General features: G+C 45.3%; 1 protein-coding gene across 1 annotated transcript in view; it reads left to right on the top strand.

Annotated features, from left to right (window-relative positions):
• Positions 1–1,392: 1,392 nt before the first annotated feature.
• Positions 1,393–22,733, top strand: part of SLC6A11 (solute carrier family 6 member 11) — a 126,365-nt gene continuing 105,024 nt past the window's right edge. The window contains exons 1-4 of the mRNA XM_047744689.1: positions 1,393–1,774; positions 4,720–4,854; positions 4,966–5,106; positions 8,395–8,485. Coding sequence (XP_047600645.1) covers positions 1,516–1,774; positions 4,720–4,854; positions 4,966–5,106; positions 8,395–8,485 — 626 coding nt within the window. The 5' untranslated portion in view covers positions 1,393–1,515. The remainder of the gene's footprint in view (positions 1,775–4,719; positions 4,855–4,965; positions 5,107–8,394; positions 8,486–22,733) is intronic.

Raw genomic sequence — 22,733 nt, 5'->3', positions numbered from 1 at the left:
AGGGTTTTCTAGAGGGGTGGAGGTGGGGAGAGACACGAGCAGTTGTAAGCCAGAATGAAAGCAGAGGCTGAAGGCTACCAGATGGGGGAAGCTTTCCCTCAAAGAGCTCCAGAAGGAGCTCCAGGGGATGGATGGAGAGCACAGAGAGTGGCATTAGTGACAGATCCTGGGGTTGGGCTCCTCCAGCGCTGTGAAATGACTGAGGTGGATCTGATGATCTCTGTGGTCCCTTGCAGATCTAATTTTCTTTCCCTTTCCTTCTTCCTCCCTTCCTCTTTCTCTCTTGCCATAGTATTTACTGAACACCTACTATGTGCTAGGTCTTGTGCTAAGCTCTGTGGCTATTATAATGAATGAGACAGTGTATATCATCCTTACAATTTAAGTGGTGTAATAGATATTAAACAAGAAGATGCACAAATATAGACATTGTGTAACTACACATTATATGATATTGTTAAAAAGTGTTATGTTCATTGAGCTCTTCCAACATACTCAGTACTTTATAAGCATTTTCTCATTAAGTACAAACCCACACACAACCCCTAAGAAAGGTATTATTGGTATTTCCTTTTGCATATCAGGAAAACTAAGGCACTGAGGTCAGATGTCTTCACACAACTCAGGTGGAGCATGAAATTCAACTTATACTTGCCTGTCTTCAGACAGATGCTCACCTGCCACACTGTTCTGGTTCCTTGTGTTTAGAACAGTGAGCACCAAAATGAACAAGTTCTGTAGGAGTACCCATTCTAGGGAAGTTTGCAAACCTTGAGAACTGGGAAGAAATCAAGAGTTCATTTAATCCCCTTTTTCTCTAGGTGTAGTTCCTGAACCAGCAGCATCCACAACACCTGGGGATTGTTAGACCACAGAAGCTCCAGCCCTGCCAGACCCACAAGATCACGATCTGCAGGTGCTTGGTATGTACCTTAAAGATGGGAGAAGTCTGGTCTAGAGCCCACTTTTCTTATTCGAGATGGACATTCTAGGCCCAAGCTTTCAGAGGTTAAAACGTGATGGAACTTGAGGGACTGGTGCCAGGAGCCCAACCTAGGCCCTTCCTCTCTTGTCCTGAGGCCAGTGGGTAGGAGAACAGCAAGGAAGGGCGCGCAAGGTGCTCGGCGCGCGCAAGGTGCTCGGCGCGCGCAAGGTGCTCGGCGCGCGCAAGGTGCTCGGCGCGCGCAAGGTGCTCGGCGCGCGCAAGGTGCTCGGCGCGCGCAAGGTGCTCGGCGCGCGCAAGGTGCTCGGCGCGCGCAAGGTGCTCGGCGCGCGCAAGGTGCTCGGCGCGCGCAAGGTGCTCGCGGGTTCCCGGGCCTTGCCGGGCTGAGGCGGCGTGGGCGCCCTGAGGGCCGGGCCCGCCGCGCGGCGTCCCCGTCCCCGCGCTGGCCGGGCCCGGCCCCTCAGCTCCACCCCCTGCTTCCCCCTCCCGCCCGCTCGCGCCTCCTGAAAAGCCAGCCCGCCCGGGGCGGCGGCGCAGAGCCGGGCCCGGCGCACGAGGCAGCCAGCGCGGCCATGACGGCGGAGAAGGCGCTGCCTCTGGGCAATGGGAAGGCTGCCGAGGAGGCGCGGGAGTCTGAGGCGCTGGGAAGCGGCGGCGGCGGCGGCGGGGGCGCGGCGTCCGCGCGGGATCCGCGCGACAAGCGCGACAAGGCGGTCCACGAGCGTGGCCACTGGAACAACAAGGTGGAGTTCGTGCTGAGCGTGGCTGGGGAGATCATAGGGCTGGGCAACGTGTGGCGCTTCCCTTACCTGTGCTACAAGAACGGAGGAGGTGAGGCGGCACACGCGACGTGAGGGAGAACGGGGAGGGGAACTCAGCGCGGTGGGGGCGGGGAGCAAGGGGGCGAGCGCGCGACCCCGCCCGCGCCTGCGTGTAGCGGGACCCTCGGGGGAATTCCCGCTGTGGGCCACCTGGCGCGGGGAGCGTTTCCCAGGGCTAGGCTCGCCTCTCCCAGGACGCATGTGCACGCGCCTCTTCACACCTGCATGTGCCGCCTGCTGGCACGCGGGGACTTGACAGCCAGGTGTGTTCTGTGGCAACTTGAGGTGGAGGCCTAGGCTAGGAGCCCTTGCTTTTCGTACCCGCATCCCTGTTAAGGGCAGGAGACAAAACCTTTGATCCTCAGCTTTCCTAACTGGAAACCAGCATGAAGGAAAGGGACTCTAATCGTGATCTGAGTAGGCTCAGGTTTTGAGCACTTACTGAAATGCCAGACTCTGTAACAAGCTTTACCTACATCATCTCCTTGCGTCCTTAAAGTCATCTTTGCGGGCATTGGCGTACCCATTTTGCAGATGAGGATACAAAGGTTCAAAGAAATAACCCTGTGAGAGGTAAAGATGGGATTCTGCCACCAAGGCCTTGTTTTAAACTGGGATTAGACTGACAACAGGGAAAACTTTAAGTTGGGGCATTAATGTTTGATTGCCTGCCCAGTCTTTCATTTGCCCTTAAGGCCTTCACTAGGTCTCCTTCCTGGCCCATCTGGTGGAAACATTGGCCCCAAGCACTTCCTTTCACTAGTCTCAGAGCCACCCAAGACAAATAGCAACAATACTGATTTGATGTATAGGAGATACTTAGAGGTTTTGGAGCAGGGAACAGGGAAAGGAAGGAGATGAGAGAGTCTTTCCTAGTGACATGTCCAAGTCAGTTTGGTGGTGATGCTGCAGTGAATCCTCAAATCTTTCAGCTCAAGGACTTTAGGAGCCTCCACTTATCATATTTGCAGGACAGAAGGCAGGTGCATGGCAAGGGACCTTGTGATACCTTCTTGGGTGACACAGTTTCTCTAAGGAAAAGCCGGTGTCTATGCATTCCTCTCTCTCCCTGCTGTTCCCCTGCTCCTCCAGCAGATCCCCAGACCCCACTGAAGGTGGCTCAGAAGTTGGCTGGCAGGGACCACACTGTTAGGTTGCGTGGAGCTGGACTTCCTGTGCGAGCAGCTGCAGGGACAGCGAGAAGGGTACTGCTTGGCCCGGGCCCTTTCTTTGGAGACATTCACTCTGAAGGCACAGGCTGCTCCAAGCCTGCTCTGCACTGGTAATGAAGTGGCCGCCGGTGTTGGTGGCTTGGCACGAGAGAGAGAAGGAGTAGCCTTGGAGACCCGGAATGTGCCCTATGGCCTCAGCTGTGAGTTCTGCCTCTGCAGATTCAGCCTTTAGTAGCTGCCATGTCTTCTTAGAAACCTGTGGAAACCCTTTAGGGTAGTCCCAGGCAAAAACTGTTTTAACACCTTTTTTTAAATACAGGAAATTGTTATGCTAAAACCAAATGCATGCCTAAAAGGAGAAAAACAGAGTAAGTTGGGTTAATTACAAATTCTGCACAGATTAAAAAAAAAAGTTGTAGTGAGCAAAGTTTAAAAATTAGTTTGGTTTTTTTTTTTTTCTCTGTAATTTGCCAAGAGTCTCTGTTAGGTACACAGATATCCTATTTAATTGAGCTAGTTATCTTAAGGATTGCTAGTTTTGTGAATACATAAGCTAAGAGTTTTTCAGAAAGCGCCATCTGTTAGGTTCTAGAGGGTTCACAAGTATGCTACAATGTATTAGGGAACCTACTGCAACTTGTTGTAAACACTTAGATTTCTATTCAGCAAACAGACCCTCTTGTCCCTTCTCACATACTTTTTGCTTCTGATAGAGTTGGGGTATCTGATTACCAACTGCTTGCCTTTAAAAAAAAAAATACAGAGTTCTATTCATAGATCCTAACAATAGTTTAATGAATTTCTTTCCCATTGTGAAACTTTAAAAAAAAGTATCTTGCACAAAAAAGCTAAAACCCTTTCAAAATCTGGTAGATGCTGTCCTACTATCAGGATTGATCGAAACTGTTGTTATTAATTCTAAGGTTAAAGAGACTTAATTTAGCAAAAAGCAATTTCAGTTAAAGCCTTCGTTTGTGAGATCAGATGGTGGGCAATAGCATGTGTTTTCAGGCTTTGTTATTAGATGGGTGAGAGAGAATGAGGGATTTGGGAAAAAATCCCTTTCTGGTTAAAACAGCTCATGTTCACCTCAGTTATTTAATTTGTTTCACAGAAAGGCCCAGGCAGTGGGTATTGTGTGTATCAAGATAGGAGCCCTAAAGCTTATGGTGGTCTTTTCTCAGACTGATTCAAAGTCAGCCTTTCTGAATAGATAGATTCTTACAGCAAACCCCTTATAACTCAGCTCCTTTATCTGACCCTCATGTGCTGGGGCTTGAGGCTGCTTATTGCATATCTCCTGGAGAGTGTATCTCCTAATGAAAACATTCTTTTTGTAGATTTCTTCCAAAGTAAGAAGAAGGGGTCCCCCTTACCTAGCCTGTTGAGGTTACTTTAGAATACAAAAGGACAATGTAATGTTCAGAAAGGGAATGGTTTTAACCTATGCTGGAGGGTGAAATATATAAATACAGAATCAAGGTAAGAAAATACTTTTATATTACCATCTTAGATGCACATTTCTGTGAGACGAGTGGTACAGATACTGATTTTTAAAGCCCCATTTTACGGATGAAGTTGAAACTGGGAGATGGGAGGTAGATGCACAAACAGCACAGACCCAGGGGCATGTTTTCTGACTGTGGCCCTCAAGGTGTGGACTTGACTTTAAGCTCAGAGAACGTGTCTCACACATAATAGGTGCTTATTAAACATTTCTTGTGTCAAACTTGAAATAGTAGAGGCAATTTTAATCTCATTCCCTTACTTTGCATCCTTGTAGGGGCGTTCCTGATTCCCTACGTGGTGTTTTTTATTTGCTGTGGAATTCCCGTTTTTTTCTTGGAAACAGCTCTGGGACAGTTCACTAGTGAAGGTGGCATTACATGTTGGAGGAAAATTTGCCCTTTATTTGAAGGTAAGCATTGAGTTAGAAAATGGTGCCTGAGTGATGTCAGGCTGTGAAAAGTAGCTGAGACTGTTGTAGCAAGGTGGAGAGAGACGCAAATCACTCCCTTTGTTCTTTCAGGCATTGGCTATGCAACACAGGTGATTGAGGCCCATCTAAACGTGTACTACATCATCATCCTGGCATGGGCCATTTTCTACCTGAGCAACTGCTTCACTACAGAGCTCCCCTGGGCCACCTGTGGGCATGAATGGAACACAGGTATGGCCCCCAGGGAGGGTCTGTCTGCTGGCATTGGCATTGGGGGTATGCCCATATCCTGGAGATTAATCCTAGCCGTTGGCCTTTTGACATGAGTCCAGATTCCACTGAAATTGGAGGTCAGTTCTTAACTGGGTCTGGTTGCATTCTGTGGGTTGTAGCCCTGAGCCTGAGCTGAGCCCTGGCCCAGGAATTGGCACAGGTAGTGGAATGGTGATGTTCTTTCCTCACTTTGCCAAATATAGAGACTGAGCCCTGTGCAGGCAGGTATGAGGGGGTCAGGCTCCATTTCCAGCCCTGCATTTCTGGGTATCAGATTTTCCTCTCTAAAACGAAGGGGTTAGACTAGATCAAGGGTTGCAAACCAGGGGCCTACACACCTATTAGGTTTTTGATCAGTGATCAGTGAATTTCAAAAATGTATCTGGTTGATAAAATTTAAAAACCAGAAGACCTCACATGAAAATCCAGATTTCCAATTTCTCTTGAAAAAATTAAAAAAACAACCTGGCAACAGCAGACCCACATTGCCAAATTCTTGCTTGGCAGCAATGCTGGGGCTAATAAGCAGTTGTCTTTGGATAACACCTCTGTCCTCAATTTGGCCACAGTCTCCACTTAGTCCACATTACATATTTACTTTACCTGTCTAACCCAGGTAGATATTTGAATTTACCACTCTCCTACTCCCTCGAGTGGATAACTTTTTAGATTACTTTGGATTCTAACTGTTGGCTTTTAAATTTGTCCATCCTATTAAGATTGAGTTTTATAATCCAGGGAAGGCAAATAACAGGTTCAATCCCTATCTGATGGCCAGGTTCAGAGCAGACATCACCAATCGATTGTAGAACTCTTCCCTTTTTGAATCTAGTCTTGGCCTCAGAACCCTTCTCTGCTCTGCTCCAGGGAGCCACTGCCTTTTGACTGGAGTTGGCACACGTGCTTTAAGCTATTCATCATCTGTGTTATAACCTGTGGTTAGGTTGTCTCTGGAAGTGGTCTGTCATCCTGAGATACGGTAAGACTGGGTAGGATGTTGGTTACCAGCAGAAGGAACGGTAGCAATTAGGCCTACGAAGTGCTGTGAAGTAGCTTCTAGTCCTGCATGACTTTATCCAGCTCCCACCCATTGCATTTTGCACAGGTCTCTCATTGTCTCTCTTTAGGGCCGTGGTTCTTAACCTTTCTTTGGCCAGGGATTTCATAGGGATGTTTCTCAAATTAAAATTCAAGTGTATACTCTAGGAGGCCTATGAGTCCTCCATGATCATTTAATTGTGTGTGTTTATTTTGAGGATACTCTAAAAATATGCACCCATGGATTCTGTGCACAACCATCTTATAACCAAGGACAGGCAGGAGGTTGCAGTGCCTGGCTGTGCGTGTTTGCAACTTAAGATTTGTTTTTGATAAATAGGATGGTGGCCAATGGAGAAGAGCAGAGAGATTTAATTTATAAATAGTGCTTCAGTACTAAGTGAAGTCCAGTTAAGAATGTAGCAAACTCTAAGAATAAGGATATTGTGCAAGTGTGACCAGAAAAAAAATGATAGTAGAATTGAATCTCAAGTAGCCAGTGGAAGAACAGGCAAGCTGAACTCCATAGACCCTGCCTTCTCCCTGTTGATTCCATTTTTCTGTTGGGATGTCCACTTAACTTCACAAAATGGCATTATACTACACATCCATTTTATGCTATCAATCTGAATTGTCTTTCGTAGTTGATACTTAATGTATAAACTTAATTCTGCTTTTATAGTTGTATGATTACCATAATACTATAATCACGCATTTATTTGTACATAACTAAATGTCATTTTAATAAAAACACCTTGTCCATGTCGGATGTCTGAGAAATTTTTTTACTCTAGGGGGGAAAAAAACACCTTGTTTTAGAGGCTGATCAAAACTAAGGGCTCCTCTCCCTGGAAAAAGGCACAAGGGCACCTATAATCTCGGGTTTTCAGACTCTTTTCAGGAGTTTTTGGACCCCATAGCCCATCCCCCCTTCAGAAGATGGTTAGCACTTGCCAAGGGAGCAGGAAGGAGGCCAGTGATCGGAGGACATTTCCCCAGCAGACTGTGAACCTGTCTGCCCCTGGTTTGTAGCCCCCTTTCGCTAAGAGTGTGTGAACACTGTTGATGTGGCAAACATCAGGTATAGGAGGGCTTTCTGCTTCAGAATTCACAGATGTAGCTGGAGAATTTGCTCACGTGTGAGGAGAGAGCAGTACCTGACTGGGCAGAGCACTGGCTCCATGCAGACTCTGCTGCCAGGTGCAGGGCCCCTGCAGTGAATGGCACAGATGCCCTCAGGGAGTTCCCAGTCTGGCTCTGGTTCCCAGTCTGGCTGAGGTGGCTCTGTAACCAGGGGTGCTGTAAAGAGCTATGGGTCCCCTGGTGGGGAACTGAGCTGGGTGATGACCATAACAAAGGAGCTGACTCCCTGGTCTGTCCGCAGTTGGCTGGTGACTTTGTAGAGGAGGGAGAGGGTATAGGTGCAGGTCCGTTGACTATTTCTGAACCTTGAGGTCCTCTTCAAAATAAAGGGAGTTGGAGAAGGTGGTTCCTTGGAGGGCCTTTAAATCCTAATTTTCTTAGCATTTGAGGGGAGGGAGATTGAGGAAGTCTTCCTGGAGGAGGAGGTTGATCTGGGCCATTAAGGTTCAACGGTTGGATGTTTTTACCTGAAATTCAAATCCCCCTTGGTCATTAAGTTTCATGAAATAAAGAGACATTCAACATCTTTTCTTGGACCAACTGATCAATTGAGGGAATGGTGAAGAAAGTAGAAATCCTTTACACATACAGGCTCATGACATTTCATCCAGTTATCATGTCTTTATGAGGCAGCTGCAATGTTAGTGTTCTACATGAAGAACTCAGTCTCAAATGCATTACTATCCTAGTGACCCCATGACTGATACAACTCCTTTAGTCCCGCCATTCCTGCTGGGGCCACTGGGCAGGACAGAGATGCCATGGACAGGCCTTCAGTAGAGAAATAGAGGGAGCAAGGCAGGAAGGAAGAGTTGGATAGAATGTATGGAGTGGGACTGAGAGAAGGTGCCCTGCCCCCCCACCAATTTTGCTCCTGTTCTAATCTGACCAGACCTCTCTCTTAAACTGACAAGTTATTGATCTCCCTCCCCAGTGTTCTCTGAGGCATGTTTGCTTGGAGCGGCTAGGTAAAACCAGCTGGTTGCATCATCAAATCTGAATGTTTCCCAAGGTCCAGCCCTTGCAGAGGTTAATCTTCTATTTTTTGTCTTGTTTCCACTGTAGAGAATTGTGTGGAGTTCCAGAAACTGAACATGAGCAACCACAGTCATGTGTCCCTGCAGAATGCCACCTCTCCCGTCATGGAGTTTTGGGAGTAAGTGGAAAATGATTTGTGTCCCTTGGCCTGTGAGGCCTCTGTCCTGGTTCTGCTCAGTTAACGTTGCCCCACTCCGGGAAAAGCCTGACCTCTTCTTTCTTCGGCTTTGCACTTGCTAGCTTCTGTGGGCATTTGACGGCTTTGGAGATTTTAGTGGTTTCCCAAAGGAGCAGCTGAGAGAAACGATTTTTTTGTTCTTTGATGACCTGTCAGAATGCCTGGTTGCTTATTAGGGTAAGAAGCACTCATAAAGTGATAGTTAAAAAAGAGGCATTTTAACAAAAGAGGAGACAGTGTGTTTGTAATAACCTAAGTCAAAACTATATTTAGTCTGGAAAGCAGAAGTCTGGGTGGGGGAGAGGGGGGATTAATTTTCTTTCAGTAGCTGAGGTGTCATGCTCAAGGGAAGCAGATCAGCATTGATGGATAGAGGTTATAAAGAGGCTGGTTTAAAATGTGCTTAAAGCAAGAGCTTAGTTTGACGGCACTGTCTGCAAGTACTTCTGAAGCTTGTGATCACCCATCTCTGAAAATGTTCAGCTAGTGGAGGACCTCTAATCATTGTTGGGGAGGTGTTTGAATCTACCCACATTATAAGCAGTAATTGTGTGGATGGGCATTTTCCCAGAGGTGGGCATTCTTCATCAGCCTTCCAGAGGGGTCTATGACCTAGCGGTTATAGGGCTGCCACAAATGGTTATAGAAGCTGTTCACTGCACAACCCTAGAGGGCATCATTTATATTGTGAAATGTGTGCTCCAGAATTGTGCATTACCAACATGCATAATAGGACACAATGGCCCTGACTTAGCATCTTCTGAGTAGAGGTAGGAGGATCCCTTGTTCCAGGTACAGAAGAGATGCTTCCTCTCTGAGTCAGAGGTTGGGCTAAATGCTTTCAGAGGCTTTCAATCTGAAAAAAAATATGGCTTTATTCAAGAACATCCCTTACCTTAATCCCTAATACTTATTATAAGTAGTGTAGAGGGCCAGTGGTTTTATGAGTGATTTTAATTCTCTCCCCAGATACCATTTATCTTCTTCCCTCTTTAGAGGTCACGATGCTGAATTTAGACTGAGCATTCTCATATTTATACATGATGTCTGTGTGTGTGTGTGTGTGTGTGTGTGTGTGTGTATCTCACACACATATGTATATACACATGATATATTAATATATAATCATACATTTTAATAAGTAACCATGTAAGTTTGTATAAAATTATGTTACATATAAACTGTATGCAAATAATATGTAATATATTCATCTCCCAAATAGTGCCTAGACCTTTCTTGCATATTTAAAAATTTTATATTGATGGTATCCATTATTTATATTCTCTCACAACTTTGTTTCTTTGCTCAGTATTGGTTTTAAGATGTTCCCATGCTGATACATATAGGTTTGGTTCATTAATTTTTTTCCTGCTGTGTAGTATTTCAATGTATAAAAAGACTACATTGTGTTTAGCCAGCTCCTCTTGATGGGGATTTAGACTTTTTCCTGTTTCCCACTGTTATTAAGCACACAATAAATGTCTTTTCCATGCTTCCCTGTCTGTGTGAATGGAGGTTTCTAGGCGGTATACCTAGTAGTGGAATTGCTAGTAGTAGGGTGCATGCATCATGGGTTTTATCAGATAATGTCAAATTGCTTTCTGAAAGGATCATTCTGGTTTACTTTCTAAATAATAGTGTATGAAAACTCTGCTGTTCCATATTCTAGAAACTTGGTCTGGTTGATTTTTTTTTTTTTTTAAAGTTTTGAATCTTAGTATTTTAAATTTGCATTCCTCTAATTAGTTTCATGTTTTTTCCTCTATTTGGGTTTCTCATCTGTGACCTTCTTGCTCCTATCCTTTTCTCCTTGGATTGTCTTTTCTCATGGGTAGGAATTCTTGATACATTCTAGATATTAGTATCTTGATACATTCTGAATATAAGTATGCTGGAAATAGCTTTTCCTACTGTGTGGCTTTTCTTATTTGTTTATGGCATACAGGAGTTTCAACTTTATTGAAGTCAAATTTGCCAGTCTCTTCTTTTTGGTTTGCATAATTGGTATCTTATTTAAAATGTATTTCCCTACCCCAAAGTTGTAAAAATCTTCTGTATTTTCTTCCAAGAGTTTTAAATGTTTTATGTTTTCATATTGAGGGATATAACCTATTTTGAATTTTATTTTTGCATATGATGTGATGTAGGAGTTCAGGGTTTTGTTTTTTTAAAAAATGTAAATTATCAGTTCCTTCAGTAGTATTTATTTTCCCTATTGATTTGTAATGCTGTCTTGCATATATAGTTCTCCTAAAAGTACAGGTCTGTTTTGGGCTTTCTGTTCTGTTCTGTTACATTTTCTCTTTGGCTAATTGTATGTTAATACCTCACCTGTACTTTAATCGTAAACCTGGAGATAGTAAGACAAGTCCCTCAGTTTGTTCTTTTCCAAAATTGCCTTCCAAATTAATTTTAGATTCAGCTTTCAGGTTAAACAATAATAAAGAAAAAAAAATAGCTCCATGGGGATTTTGGTTGGAAGTACATTGAATTTATAAGTTAATTTGAAGAAAATTGACATCTTTGTGATTGAGCCTCTCTATCCATGAACATGGTATAGCTCTCCATTTATTTAGGTTTTTCAAAATGCCCAATACAGTAGTATTACTTAAATGTTTGCAGACTAGCAGCATGAGAATCACTGGGTTAGAAATGCAGATTCTCTAGTCCTCCCCAGACCTACTGAGTCATTGTCCCAAATATAGCATAATAAGATGTGTGCTAGAGAGGAGGCTACTGTGGTGGGTAGGGCTGTGTGGCCTTTCCCAGCCCTCCAGGGCCATGATTTCCCAGAGGAATGTCACAGAGACTTATTTTTGACCTGCACATTTGAGGACCTGTAAAACAGGGTCTCCGCTTCCTCAGCGAACCCATCCCGAAACCCCACACTAGAGAAGATCTCTGTGTAACTTACCATTGTTTTGCACCATTTATTTCCTTTGTAATATATATAGAAAACCTTAATTAAATCATTTTTTGTGCAGTGGATTTGTTTATTGTCTGTATTCCCCAAAAGGTAGTCCTAAAGGAACACCTTATTTGGCTTTACTTACTACTGCTGATCTATGGAAGACCCACCCCCCCCCCCCCCCCCCCCCCCCCCCCCCCCCCGCCCAGTGAATATTTACAGAATGGATAGATGAATGGGAGCAAGGCAGGCAGTATTTTCTCCATGAGGATTCAGAGTGGGCTCTGGCAAGAACTCATCCTGTCATTAAGCTGCTCACCCAACAACATTGATTACCTCCAGGATCTCTTTGTAATATCCATATCACCTACTTACATGGGCACCAAGTGGTGGGAGGAGACAGCTAATCTACATACTCATGTGTAACTGGACCTTTTGGCTTTCCACTTGGCCATTCCAGATGAAAGTCTATCTGGACTTTTTTATGGGAGAATAAACCAGTGGTTCTAGTTTTCTCCTAGACTGCATCTGTACTATGTGTGCAGTGTTGAATTTTATATCCTAAAAGTACTTAAAAACTGGTGTGACACTCCGCTTTTCATAAGATGCTTTTGTCAGCTCTAATTCATCTTTTCTCAGAGATGAGCTTAGAACAGAGACTCTGTGAGATATTCATAACATCCTATGGAAAGCTGTTGGGGCCACATAAATTTGAGAAGGGCCAAAAGCTGTGCTCTTCAGCAAGAACATCTGTTATCTTTGATTAACTCAAATTCCTCAACATATTTTCCTGTGGAATCATTTGGAATCTTTCCATTCCTTCCCGTACTGCGCCCCCACTCCCGGAGTGCTAGCAGTCCACAAAACACAGTTTGACACATAATTTGCTCAGAAAGAATTCTTCCTTAAATTTAGCTGACAGTTGACTTCTGGGGCTTTGGATAGAGCATGACTAATTCCTTGCCAGTGTGACAGTTCTTCAAGTATTGGATCAAGTTTCCTCAGAAGCATTTCTTCTTTGGTTCCTTTTGCTGTTTCCCTATGTGGCCGGCACACAGATGCCTCCCCTTGGGTCAGGTCCCACATGTGCTCCTATTGCCTTTGCTCACTGCCTCTAACTCCAGGGACCTCATTCAGGACCACACCGCTTGATAAAAATAGACCCTCAGCTGCCTGCCTGTTCACTCATTCCACAAATGTCTGAGCTCCTGGTGTTTGCACATAGGAAGGACCATTGCACATTTGGGGGAGGCAGAAGCATGGGATACAGTTCTAGTCCTCTAGAAGCAGAGGGGAGACAAGCCCTAAACTATCATAAAATCAGTAACAAGATAGTTACTTTCCTGCCCACGACTGCCCATGGCTTCACCTTGACCTTGGACACCTGGCCCAACCTGATCCTCCCCACCCCATCTTAAAGGTTCATTTCCTTTTTCAGTATATAAATTGTTGATTTAGGCAGTGAGAACAGTTCTGGCCCTGGGTCAGTCTTGGGTTCTTGCTCAGGCAGGAGGTCTAGGGGGCAGGGGCCATTTGTCTTTCTGAGGGCCGATTTCAAAATTAGGCCATCCTGGTTTTCTTAATAACTTATTATACATCTGGCATCTGAGCATTTATCTAAATATGTTTGTAGTTCTAAATGTTAAGCCCATGTCCTCTGGTGGGATCAAGTACTGTCAAGCATGTAACTAGCATCATGATATCAGGTGGGCTTTGGTCTTTCTTCACTTAAGGCCTTGAATCCCATTGATCTGCAGGTTTTCAGCAAGTCCATGTTTGCTGTGTATGCAGTTGAAATCACTTTTGCACTGTGTCCATTCAACTAGCATTTGTTGAACACATACTGTGTGCTGGGCCTAAATTAAGCTCTAAGGGTTTTCAGTTCTATATCTTTATTCAGGAGGATGAGGTCTTATCTTCCTGGTTTATCTTCACTGGATAGTTTTTAAAATTAAATTATTTCTAAATAATTTTGGCCACTTGATTTTCTTTGGACACAAATTCTGGGAGGCAGAAGAGCTGGAGCGAAACCCTGATTCTTTCTGTGGACCTAGCGCCTGCCAGAACCCTGTCTCCCTCTCAGACTCATTCCCCTTACCATTGCCCTCCTCTGCACTGGCCTTCTTTCTGTCCTTTGTATGTATTTGTCCCATGCTCAGTCACAGGCTTTTGTTGTTCCCTTTGTTTAGAAGACTCCTCACCTGATCCTTGGGTGTCTGGCTCCTTCTCATCCTTACATCTTAATGCAGATGTCATTTGGGATGCCTTCTCTGACCATCCCACCTACATCAACACTCAGCTCCTCTCAACCACATTTCTCTGTTATTTTGTCTACACAGTACTTACTGAAATTCTCTTGTCTTTATTTGTGTATTTTCTCCCTCCCTCCATTAGAATATAAGCCGCATGCCAGCAAGGACTGGCCTTATTTGTTCCCTATTGTCCTGCCAGCACATTCTAGATACTTAATAAATATTAGTTGAGATGGATGAGTGGAGGAGGGAATAAATGAATGAATGGATGTTTTTTAACGCCTCAGAGGCAGGTAATCATGATAAAGCCCATCTGCAAGGCTGAGATGATGATTGAATGCGTCCTCACCTATATTGAGTCCAGGATAGCTTAGGCCCTTTGGAAAGGGTTGAATGAAGAAAGAGAATATTTGTGATTGACGTTCCTGTTCGTGAGATGGGGATTAGCCCTGTTCCTTGCCTTGCCAGCTTCTCTGGATCTCTGTGAGGATTAAAGGAGAACTTTCATGGGTTGTAAATGGGGTGTCTGAATTAGTTCCTGGTACTGAGGCTCCATGCCCAGTTTTGCCCCTACCTCTGCAGGTGTGGATTCATGGCTGATCTTTGTGCAGACTTGGCTTGTATGTCTGAAGGAGCCTTTGTGTCTCTTACTGAAGGGTCAGAAGTGCCCCCCAGACTCTTTCCCTAAGTCAGAAGCCAACATCAGGTGGCACTGTCTACTTCTGCTAGTTTGGAGTACCCCAATCCCAATGTGTACCCTTCGTGTACACAGTGTAGACCTCAGCCAGCAAGTTCTAGAACCCAGTTTAAGTCCTCACTTCCTCCACTAGCACAGCATTCAACCCAAGGCAGCTACCCTCCTGAGTCTCCATCTGCTTCCCTGAAAATGAGATGGTAATAGGACCTAACTCTCAGGTGGCCAGGAGCATTAGATGAGATGAGGTCTATGTGCTTTCCACGTGGTGAGTACTCAGTATGTGGTAGCTAATTTTTACAAGGAAGCTATCATTCAAGCCTATGTGGATTCTTTTCAGGATTCTTAGAGAAGTTTCTTCAGCCTGGTCTGTTTGCCCCTCAGAGTGGACCTGAACAGCTCCTGGTGCATTTACTTTACTTGATTGTTCTTTTGACACTTGTGGAGAACCTACTGGGTGCTGGGCACCTTATCAGTAACTAGATGATCGCCGAGATGCTATCTGTCCTTGAAGAAGCACATAGCTTAGTGGAGGAACCTGGAAAGTAAACATATAATAATGAAATAAAATAATTTTTTTTGAAATATAAAGCAACAGATATTTGTAGGATGGTTGCATTGAGCTAAGATGAGGAAGCTTGGATGCCTGGGCTTTGGGGAGGTTTCATAGAGCTGATGAGGCTTAATGGGGTTTTGCAGGGAGAATAGAAGTTTATGTGTTTGCCAGTGGAGTAAGTGAGGAGCATGCCTGGTGGAGAAAATAGCACAGGCAAGAACCCAATGACCTGAAGCAGTATGTTGAGGCTTATAGACATTACCTGTAGTGTCCATGCCTGTGGAGACTGGGGAATGGTGGGGGGCTTTGCTGAGGAAGTAGGCAGGGCCAGAATATGTAGTCAGTCCCAAGTCTTTACTGAGTACCTACTGTATGTCGCGTATCATTGTGGGTTCTGGAATACAGCAGGAACAAAGCCAAAGACTTGCCTGGTGGAGTCGACATCACAGACAACAAGGTAGGCGGAAAGTATTAGGTTCAGTCAGGATTGGTCTGCTGGAGAACAAGCAAGTGGGGAGCACGAGTGTCACAGGATCAGGGAAGGCCTCTTTGAGCAGGCACCTGAGAGAAGGGAGGCAGGCAGCCTGGTGGATATTGGGGATGAGCCCTCGAGTCAAAGGAGTAGCAGGAGCCATGACCCTGCAGTGGGAGCGTGTTGGAGGTGTTCGGGGAAGAGCAGGGAGCCAGGGAGGCTGGAGCCAAGTATGAAGGACTTCAGTGCCTTTCTAAAGGGTTTGAAATCATCCTGTGGGATGCCTCCAAAGGCCATATCCATGTGATAACAGGGTGGGATCTGGGAGTAAGATAGATCACCCACGCTGCCAGGTGGATGCAGGAGGCAGGAGGCAGGGGTCATGGGAGCACTTTCTTGGTCTAGGCACATGAAACTGAAGTTTCTGCATGGAGAGAGGGCAGGAGAGGGGGGGAGGGAATGGTACCCTTACCTATCAGGAAAGATGGGTAGAAACAAGTCTTATGGGGATGAAGGTAATTCTGCTTGGCCATGCCATGCCCTGGGAGAGTAAGAGAACTTGCCCTTCTGATCCACTAATGACTCCCACCTACCCACTGGCACTAAGATGCCTACTACCTGCACACATCCTTGGTGGGCTTTTCCTGATGGGGGCAGATGGGAGGCTCTAAATTTGCCTGGACTCTCCCAGCTTTTACACAGCAGTGGAAGCCAACTTAGCAGTAACCCTCAGTGTGTGGGCAGCGCATTTGCTTTGTCTCCAGAATCCCACTTCTGGAACTTTATTCCACTGGGGTGACCATGCTAGTTATGAACAGCATGCCAACAGCAACAGCGTTTGTGATCATTTAAAAAAAAAAAAAAAGGACGCATGTAAAATGTTCTTAACTATGATACTGATTAGATAAATTACGGTATTTTTGCAAGAACTGCTAAAAAGGGATGAGCAGAAAATGTATTGATACGGGAAAGACCTCTAAGGTAAAATTAATTAGAAAAAGCACAGTGTAGAATGTTGTATATAATACTATAATTATAAAAATATATGTATATACCTTCTTCCCATAGATTTTTTTCTGGAAGGATACACAGGAAGCTGTTAACCACGGTTTTCACCCAGGAGTGGGATGGAGGGCAAGCAAGAATGTTGAAAGAGATTTATTTTTTGCTTTATACTTTTTTGTACTATTTGAATTAAAAAAAATTAAAAACAAAAGCATGATTATTTCATAATTCAAAAAAAGAAGCTTGAGGAGTTACTGAATACACTGTAATTTATAACAATGATCTCTCCTGAGTGACAAATCCCAATTACAACTCTGGTTTCACCTTACTAGTCATTATTTATCTATTACAAGTCCTTTTTGTTAACATTGTCTCATTTAACTTTATATCGGCCCAAGCAGATTGGCAGAAGAAAAAAAAAAACAACAATTTTTCCATTAAACATAATCTTGGAGAAACTGAGGGATTGTCCACCTCGTATACCAGAGCTCAAAACTGTCAGCTCCCACTGCCCCCAGACAGCCCTGGTTTTTCCAGAGGGCCCTGCTCTGGGGTGTGCATCAGAGGGGGCAGCTGCCTCTCCTTACAGGTGCTTCCCCCAATGAACTGAGGAATTCCCTTAATTCCTGCTGCTCAATCCTCACCGCCAGGGAGACGCCAGGGGCCCTGAGTTAAGGAGAGCAGGGAGGAAGTCCCCTTGACATAGATGTACAAGGTTTTGCCACACCAACCTCAGTGCAAAGGAGCAGGCCTGGGCAGCTCTTCCCAGCTCTCAGGAGATGGACCAAAGCAAACCCGAACTGGCATTTTGTGTCCTCTTTATTGTAATTATTTAACATTTCACTGATTATAAAAGTAGTGAGTGTGGTAAGTGATTCAAACACAATAGCTACATAAATGTGATACTTTTGTTGTATCACATATTAAATATGTGTTTTCACAGGTTCAGGCTGCTATAGCAAAAATACCACAGACTGGCAACAATTTATGTCTCACAGTTCTGGAGACTAGAAGTCCACAGTCAAGGTGCTGATAGATTTGGTGTGTCGTGAAAACGTATTTCCTGGTTCATAGATGGCTGTCTTCTCACTGTGTCCTCACCTAGTAGAGGGGGTAAGGAACTCTCTGGAATTCTTTTATAAGGGTACTGGTCACATTATTAGGACTCTACCCTCATGACCTAATCACCTAACAAAGACCCCATATGCTAATACCATCAATTTGGGGATTAGGATTTAATGTATGAATTTGGAGTCTGCTGTAGTATGTTCCTCCTGGCCCCTCCCCCCAAGAAACAACTATTAACAATTCAGAATCTCTTCCTGCCAATATTTCCCTGTATATTTAGTAACATTTTTACTTTTCTTTTTTGCCATGTCTATTGAAGGAAATCAGTTCCCAGGTTCAGGAATTTAGATCTATTAATAAAGGTCAGCTCTCTTTTACAGAAGTGGGTTCTCCAGTAAACACTGGGATTTCCTTATTGCAAAAGTAGTTTCTGTTTAAAAAAAAAAAAAGTAGTTTGTGTTTTGTTTTGTTTCTTTTTTGTTTTTTTGGGTTTTTTTGCAGAAAATATAGAAACTCTGTTTAAGTAAAAGAAGGGAAAAGAGCACACACAAAAGGGTTTCCATTTCCACATTGCTGAAACTCAGAGGGATTACTTGCCATAGGCCACTGTTGTGACTCCCTTATTTCCATCAGATCCACCCTGGTAACCACCCCTGAAGCAAGACCCAGGTGTCCCATTCAAGGAACAGCAGGCAGCTCTCCCCCACTGCTAGAGATGGAGGCCCAAGTGCCCGTGGTGGGTGGGGGGAGTCCCTCTCTCTCCAGCTGTGAGCTATTTGCCCTCAGTTGTCAGCACTGGGGTGCCAGCTTGCACAGAGCCCCTGCCTTGAGAAGGACCAGTTTGTAGCTCTGCTGCTGATGCAGTCTAAACACAGCACTGTGAGCAGAGCAGAGGGTAGAGGCCTGGCTCATATACAGAATTACAGAAATGCTCTTTAAAAGAACAGTGATACAGTATAGGGATGCAGAGACCCGGGCTTTGGGACCAAACAGCAATAATCTGAATCCTTTTGCTTGCATTTATTAGCCTTGTGTTCATTACTTAAATCTCTCTGCAATTCACTTTTGTTGCCTGCAGAATGGGAGCAGTAGTATTTGGGCTTAGTAAGTGCTGAAGAGCTTGATCTGCTCCTATGATCTTTTGTTGATTGGTGGAGTAAAGGTATTTGTATATAAAATCAGCCATGAGTGTATTTGTTTTCACAAAAAATGTCTTACACTAAATAATGGGAAGTTGCAGTTTACAGAGCCAGAAGGGCTTTGTCTGAGGTTCCTTTTATGTCTTGTTGGGTACAGCAAGGGAAGGAAAGCACTGGCTGTGTGCGCTGCCGAGCATGCCCTCTCGCCATGCTATTTCGATTTAATCCACCCATCCCCGGGATAAATGGTGTGGCATCACTGTGGGGGTCCTCCTCCTACGGAGGGGATTCTGAGGCAACGAGAGGTTAGGGTCTGGTCCAAACTGCCTCTCTCGGCAAGCCAGAGGCAGACCCGGGCTGAGAGCAGACCTCTCCAGTCCTCCCTGTGTCACTTCACCCCTCTGTGCTCCTCCTGCCCACGTCTGATACGCCAGCAGCTGCCTGTTCTATCATGTGGCAGAATCTGACCGACATGTCCCTTCTCTCTGCAGGCTGGTGGACCGACGCTCTTGAAGGAATATTTTTTAGCAGATGGGGAGATATAATTTATGGAATAAGGGAGAAATTAACAGGGGAATAAATGAAGAGAAAGCTCTGGAGCCCCGCCAAAACAAAATAAAACCATCTTTGGGGCTCTGTCTTCACTGGATTTCAAGAGGTTCCTTTAGGAAAAGGCTTGAACCTTGATTTTAAAAGAATATTGTGGTTTCCAGCTGAGCCAGGTGTTGTGTGTGACCCGGCAGACTCTGATGTGCTACGATGACAGATGTAAATTGATGCTGGCCTCCAGCGTATGGCCCTGCGGCTGGTGGCACGGGCGTTAATGAATGACTGTCATTCAGACTCAGGCACAGAATAACGCATAAGTTAGGGGCTGCTATCAAATCTTCCTACACTGCTCCTGGAAGACATCCAGGATGGGGAAGAAGCACCAGAACTGGGTGACATGTCTCTCCCACTTACTTGTGGGGCCCCGGGCATGTGATCTGAAACCTCTATTCCCTTATTGGTGAAATGGGTGTACCTGTCCCAGGCTTCAGGGTGCAGTCCATGTGAAGTGACAGGCGTGGGTAGTAAGTAACTGACCAGTGGTAGTGCCTCTCACTCCTGCATCCAGCCTGCCCGCCACCCCCCCACCAAGGATAAGGTAACATTCGAAGGGTGGAGATCTCCTGGAGGGAGACACAGGAGGTGGGAGCAGATCCCCACTCCCTACTCTGTATCTCCTTAGTCACCAAGGACTTTTCCTAATGGCATGTGTGTCTTTCCTGCTTGCTGTCCCTCCATGGCAGACAGTGACTCCTTGCCAACCTTGACACAGAACATCTCAGAGGGGCCAGGGCTGGCAAAGACAGACTCCATCAGAGCTTTTGGTGGCTGATGATGCAGAGGTGGGGTACTGTGGGAACCCATGGGATGGGGCTGGAAAGGCCTGGGCAGCAGGTTAGGGGTAGGCAGAGTCCTGGCAAGGAGGAGAAAGGCTCAGGAATCGGAGGGTCCTGGGACCCCAGCCATGGGTGGCAAGGTCCTCTCTTCTGCGGGGGATCCGTGTGACCCGTGTGAGGATGGACTCTGTTAAGAACCAGTGGGTTTCCAAAAGCTGTGGCAGCCCTTCTGCTGCCCAGTTTGTCCCTTCTGCCCTTTGCCTCCTGACCAGCAGTACCTCTGTTTCACATCTCCCCATGAAGTACAAGTGTTGGGAGACTTCCCTGAGTTTCGATGCTTTAACAGTCCCTTCTACACTCACTCTCCTCTTTTCACCACCTTCTACTTCCCTGGATCTCACCCGCCAGCGGTTGCAGCACAGGAGGCTGGGGTGCAAGTACAGGCTCTGTGAGCCACCAGTCTGTGATCCAAGGGGAGGTCAGTAATGACAGGGAACCTCCGTTTCCTCTGAACAATGGGAACAAAACAAGCTCACAGACACAAGAGTGCCAGAGTGTTCTTCCAGCGCATGTTCTGTGTCATGCTAGCAAGTATCGCTTTGGAAAGGCAGAATGGTGGCAGGGGACACTCCCTTCCTAACTTCTTAATAACTGTTTACATGCCATACACTGCTCCCCTGTAGGTGTGCAAGTCGGTGATTTTGAGTAACTGCCAATTGTGAGATCATCACAATACTGGTTGAGAACATTTCCATGACCATCTTGAGGGCTTTGGTACCCATTTGCAATTCATCTCTCCTCCCACCTATGCCTTAAGGCCACCACTCCTCCACCTCTCTCTGGGTTTGCCTGGTTAGGACTTTGCATATGAATGGGCCATTCAGTGTGGGTCCTCTTATCACTGACTTCCTTCACTTAGCATAATGTTTTCAAGATTCAACCCTGTTCTGATGTGGATCACTATTTCATCTCTCTTTGTGGTTAGTTAACATTCCATTTTATGGATATACCACATTTTGTTTGTCTATCAGTTGATAGATATTTAGGTGACTTTCAGTTTTTGGCTATTATGAGTAACCTAGGGGTGGAATCTCTGAGTTTTATGTTGAGTCTTTCTTTCTTTTTCTTTTTTTTTTTTTTTAAAGATTTTATTTATTTGGGAGACTGAGATCAGAAGTAGGCAGGGAGGCAGGCAGAGAGCGGGGGTGGGGAAGCAGGCTCCCTGCTGAGCAGAGAGCAAGGTGTGGGGCTCGATCGCAGGACTCTGACTGAGATCATGACCTGAGCTGAAGGCAGAGGCTTAACCCACTGAGCCACCCAGGTGTCCCTTATGTTGAGCTTCTTAGGAAATTGCCAAACCATTTTTCAGTGTGGCTAAGCCATTTTGCATTCCTACCAGAAATAAATATATGATGTTCAATTTCTCCACATCCTTGAGGACACTTGTTATTGTTTTCTTGATTACTGCCATCCTAGCAGGTGTACCCTAATGGGTGTGAAATACTATCTCATTGTGGTTTTAATTTGCACTCTAATAGGGAGCACTTCTGAGTAAACTTGGGAAACATTGGATGAATGAGAGCTATGAAAGTGTCTTTATTGCAGGAATTCTCAGAGCCTTTAATATTCTTATGATCATTGAGACTCTCAAAGGAGGGCTACAGTGTACATCATTTTCTCTAGTGAGGGCCTGGTGTGACCTGAGAACTTGGAGTGATTGAGGGATTAGTGTTCTTTGGAAAGCATTAGCCTAGGACAGGGGTCTGGAGACTACTGACCAAAACTCATTTGCCATTTGTTTTTGTAAAAAAAAAAAGTTTTATTGGAAGACAGCCATACTCATTCATTTATAAATTGTGTGTGGCTGCTTTCACACTTCAAGGATCGAGTTGCGTAGTTAGGACAGTGACCTTATAGCTTGCAGAGCCTAAAATATTTACTATCTGGCCCTTTAGAGAAAAAATTTGTTGCCCCGACCTAGGAGTGCCTGGTGCAAAGTAGATGCTTGCTTAACCTTTAATGAAAGGAGGGATTGACCCTAAGGGCCAAGAAAGCACTTAGTGAAGTTTTGTATTATTTGAGCAGGTGCCTAAAGGACCTGTGGAGTTTTTATAGCTTGGGAGAATTGAGAATGACATTCCTGGCAGAGGGAGCAGCAAGAATGAATGCTATAAAGTAGAGAAGTCAGGGTGTGTTTGGGGGCTGGTGAGGACTTCTGCTTCGCCTACAGGGATTTCTCAGGCCAACTTGGGTCCCTAGTTGTATTCCCTGAATACACGGTTCTGGCCTATCTTCCCCACGACCAGACAGTGGGTCCAAGCTCTGCCTCTAAAGTTGAACAGATGTGGCTTCAGGTTCTGCCTCAGCCTTCTTGGGCATGAAAATTTGCATAAGCTATAGTTTTCTCATATGTGAAATGGGAGTAACGGTTGCATTCCCCTTGGGAGTAAACATGGGGGAAAGCCAAGCTGTTACGTCCTTGTTATTATGGTCTTTATACCCCTGGGTAGTGAGCTCTCTGAGGGCAGAATGCCCTGCTTTCCTCTCCTTGTGGCTTTAGTCCTCAGGGTACTCAGCGTAGCATAGAGTTTGCACCTGCTCAAAGGTTGCATGCTGAGGAGGCCTCATTTTCTTGACAAGGGGGTTCCTTGCCCTGAGCCTCCAGGCGGTTTTAGGACTCCTGCTAGGGGCCAGAGGAGTGAGCCCCAT

Source organism: Lutra lutra, chromosome 1 (genome assembly GCF_902655055.1).
Source record: "Lutra lutra chromosome 1, mLutLut1.2, whole genome shotgun sequence".
NCBI lineage: Eukaryota > Metazoa > Chordata > Mammalia > Carnivora > Mustelidae > Lutra > Lutra lutra.
Note: the sequence above shows the minus strand (reverse complement) of the source record. Positions and strands in the feature narration are given on the sequence as shown.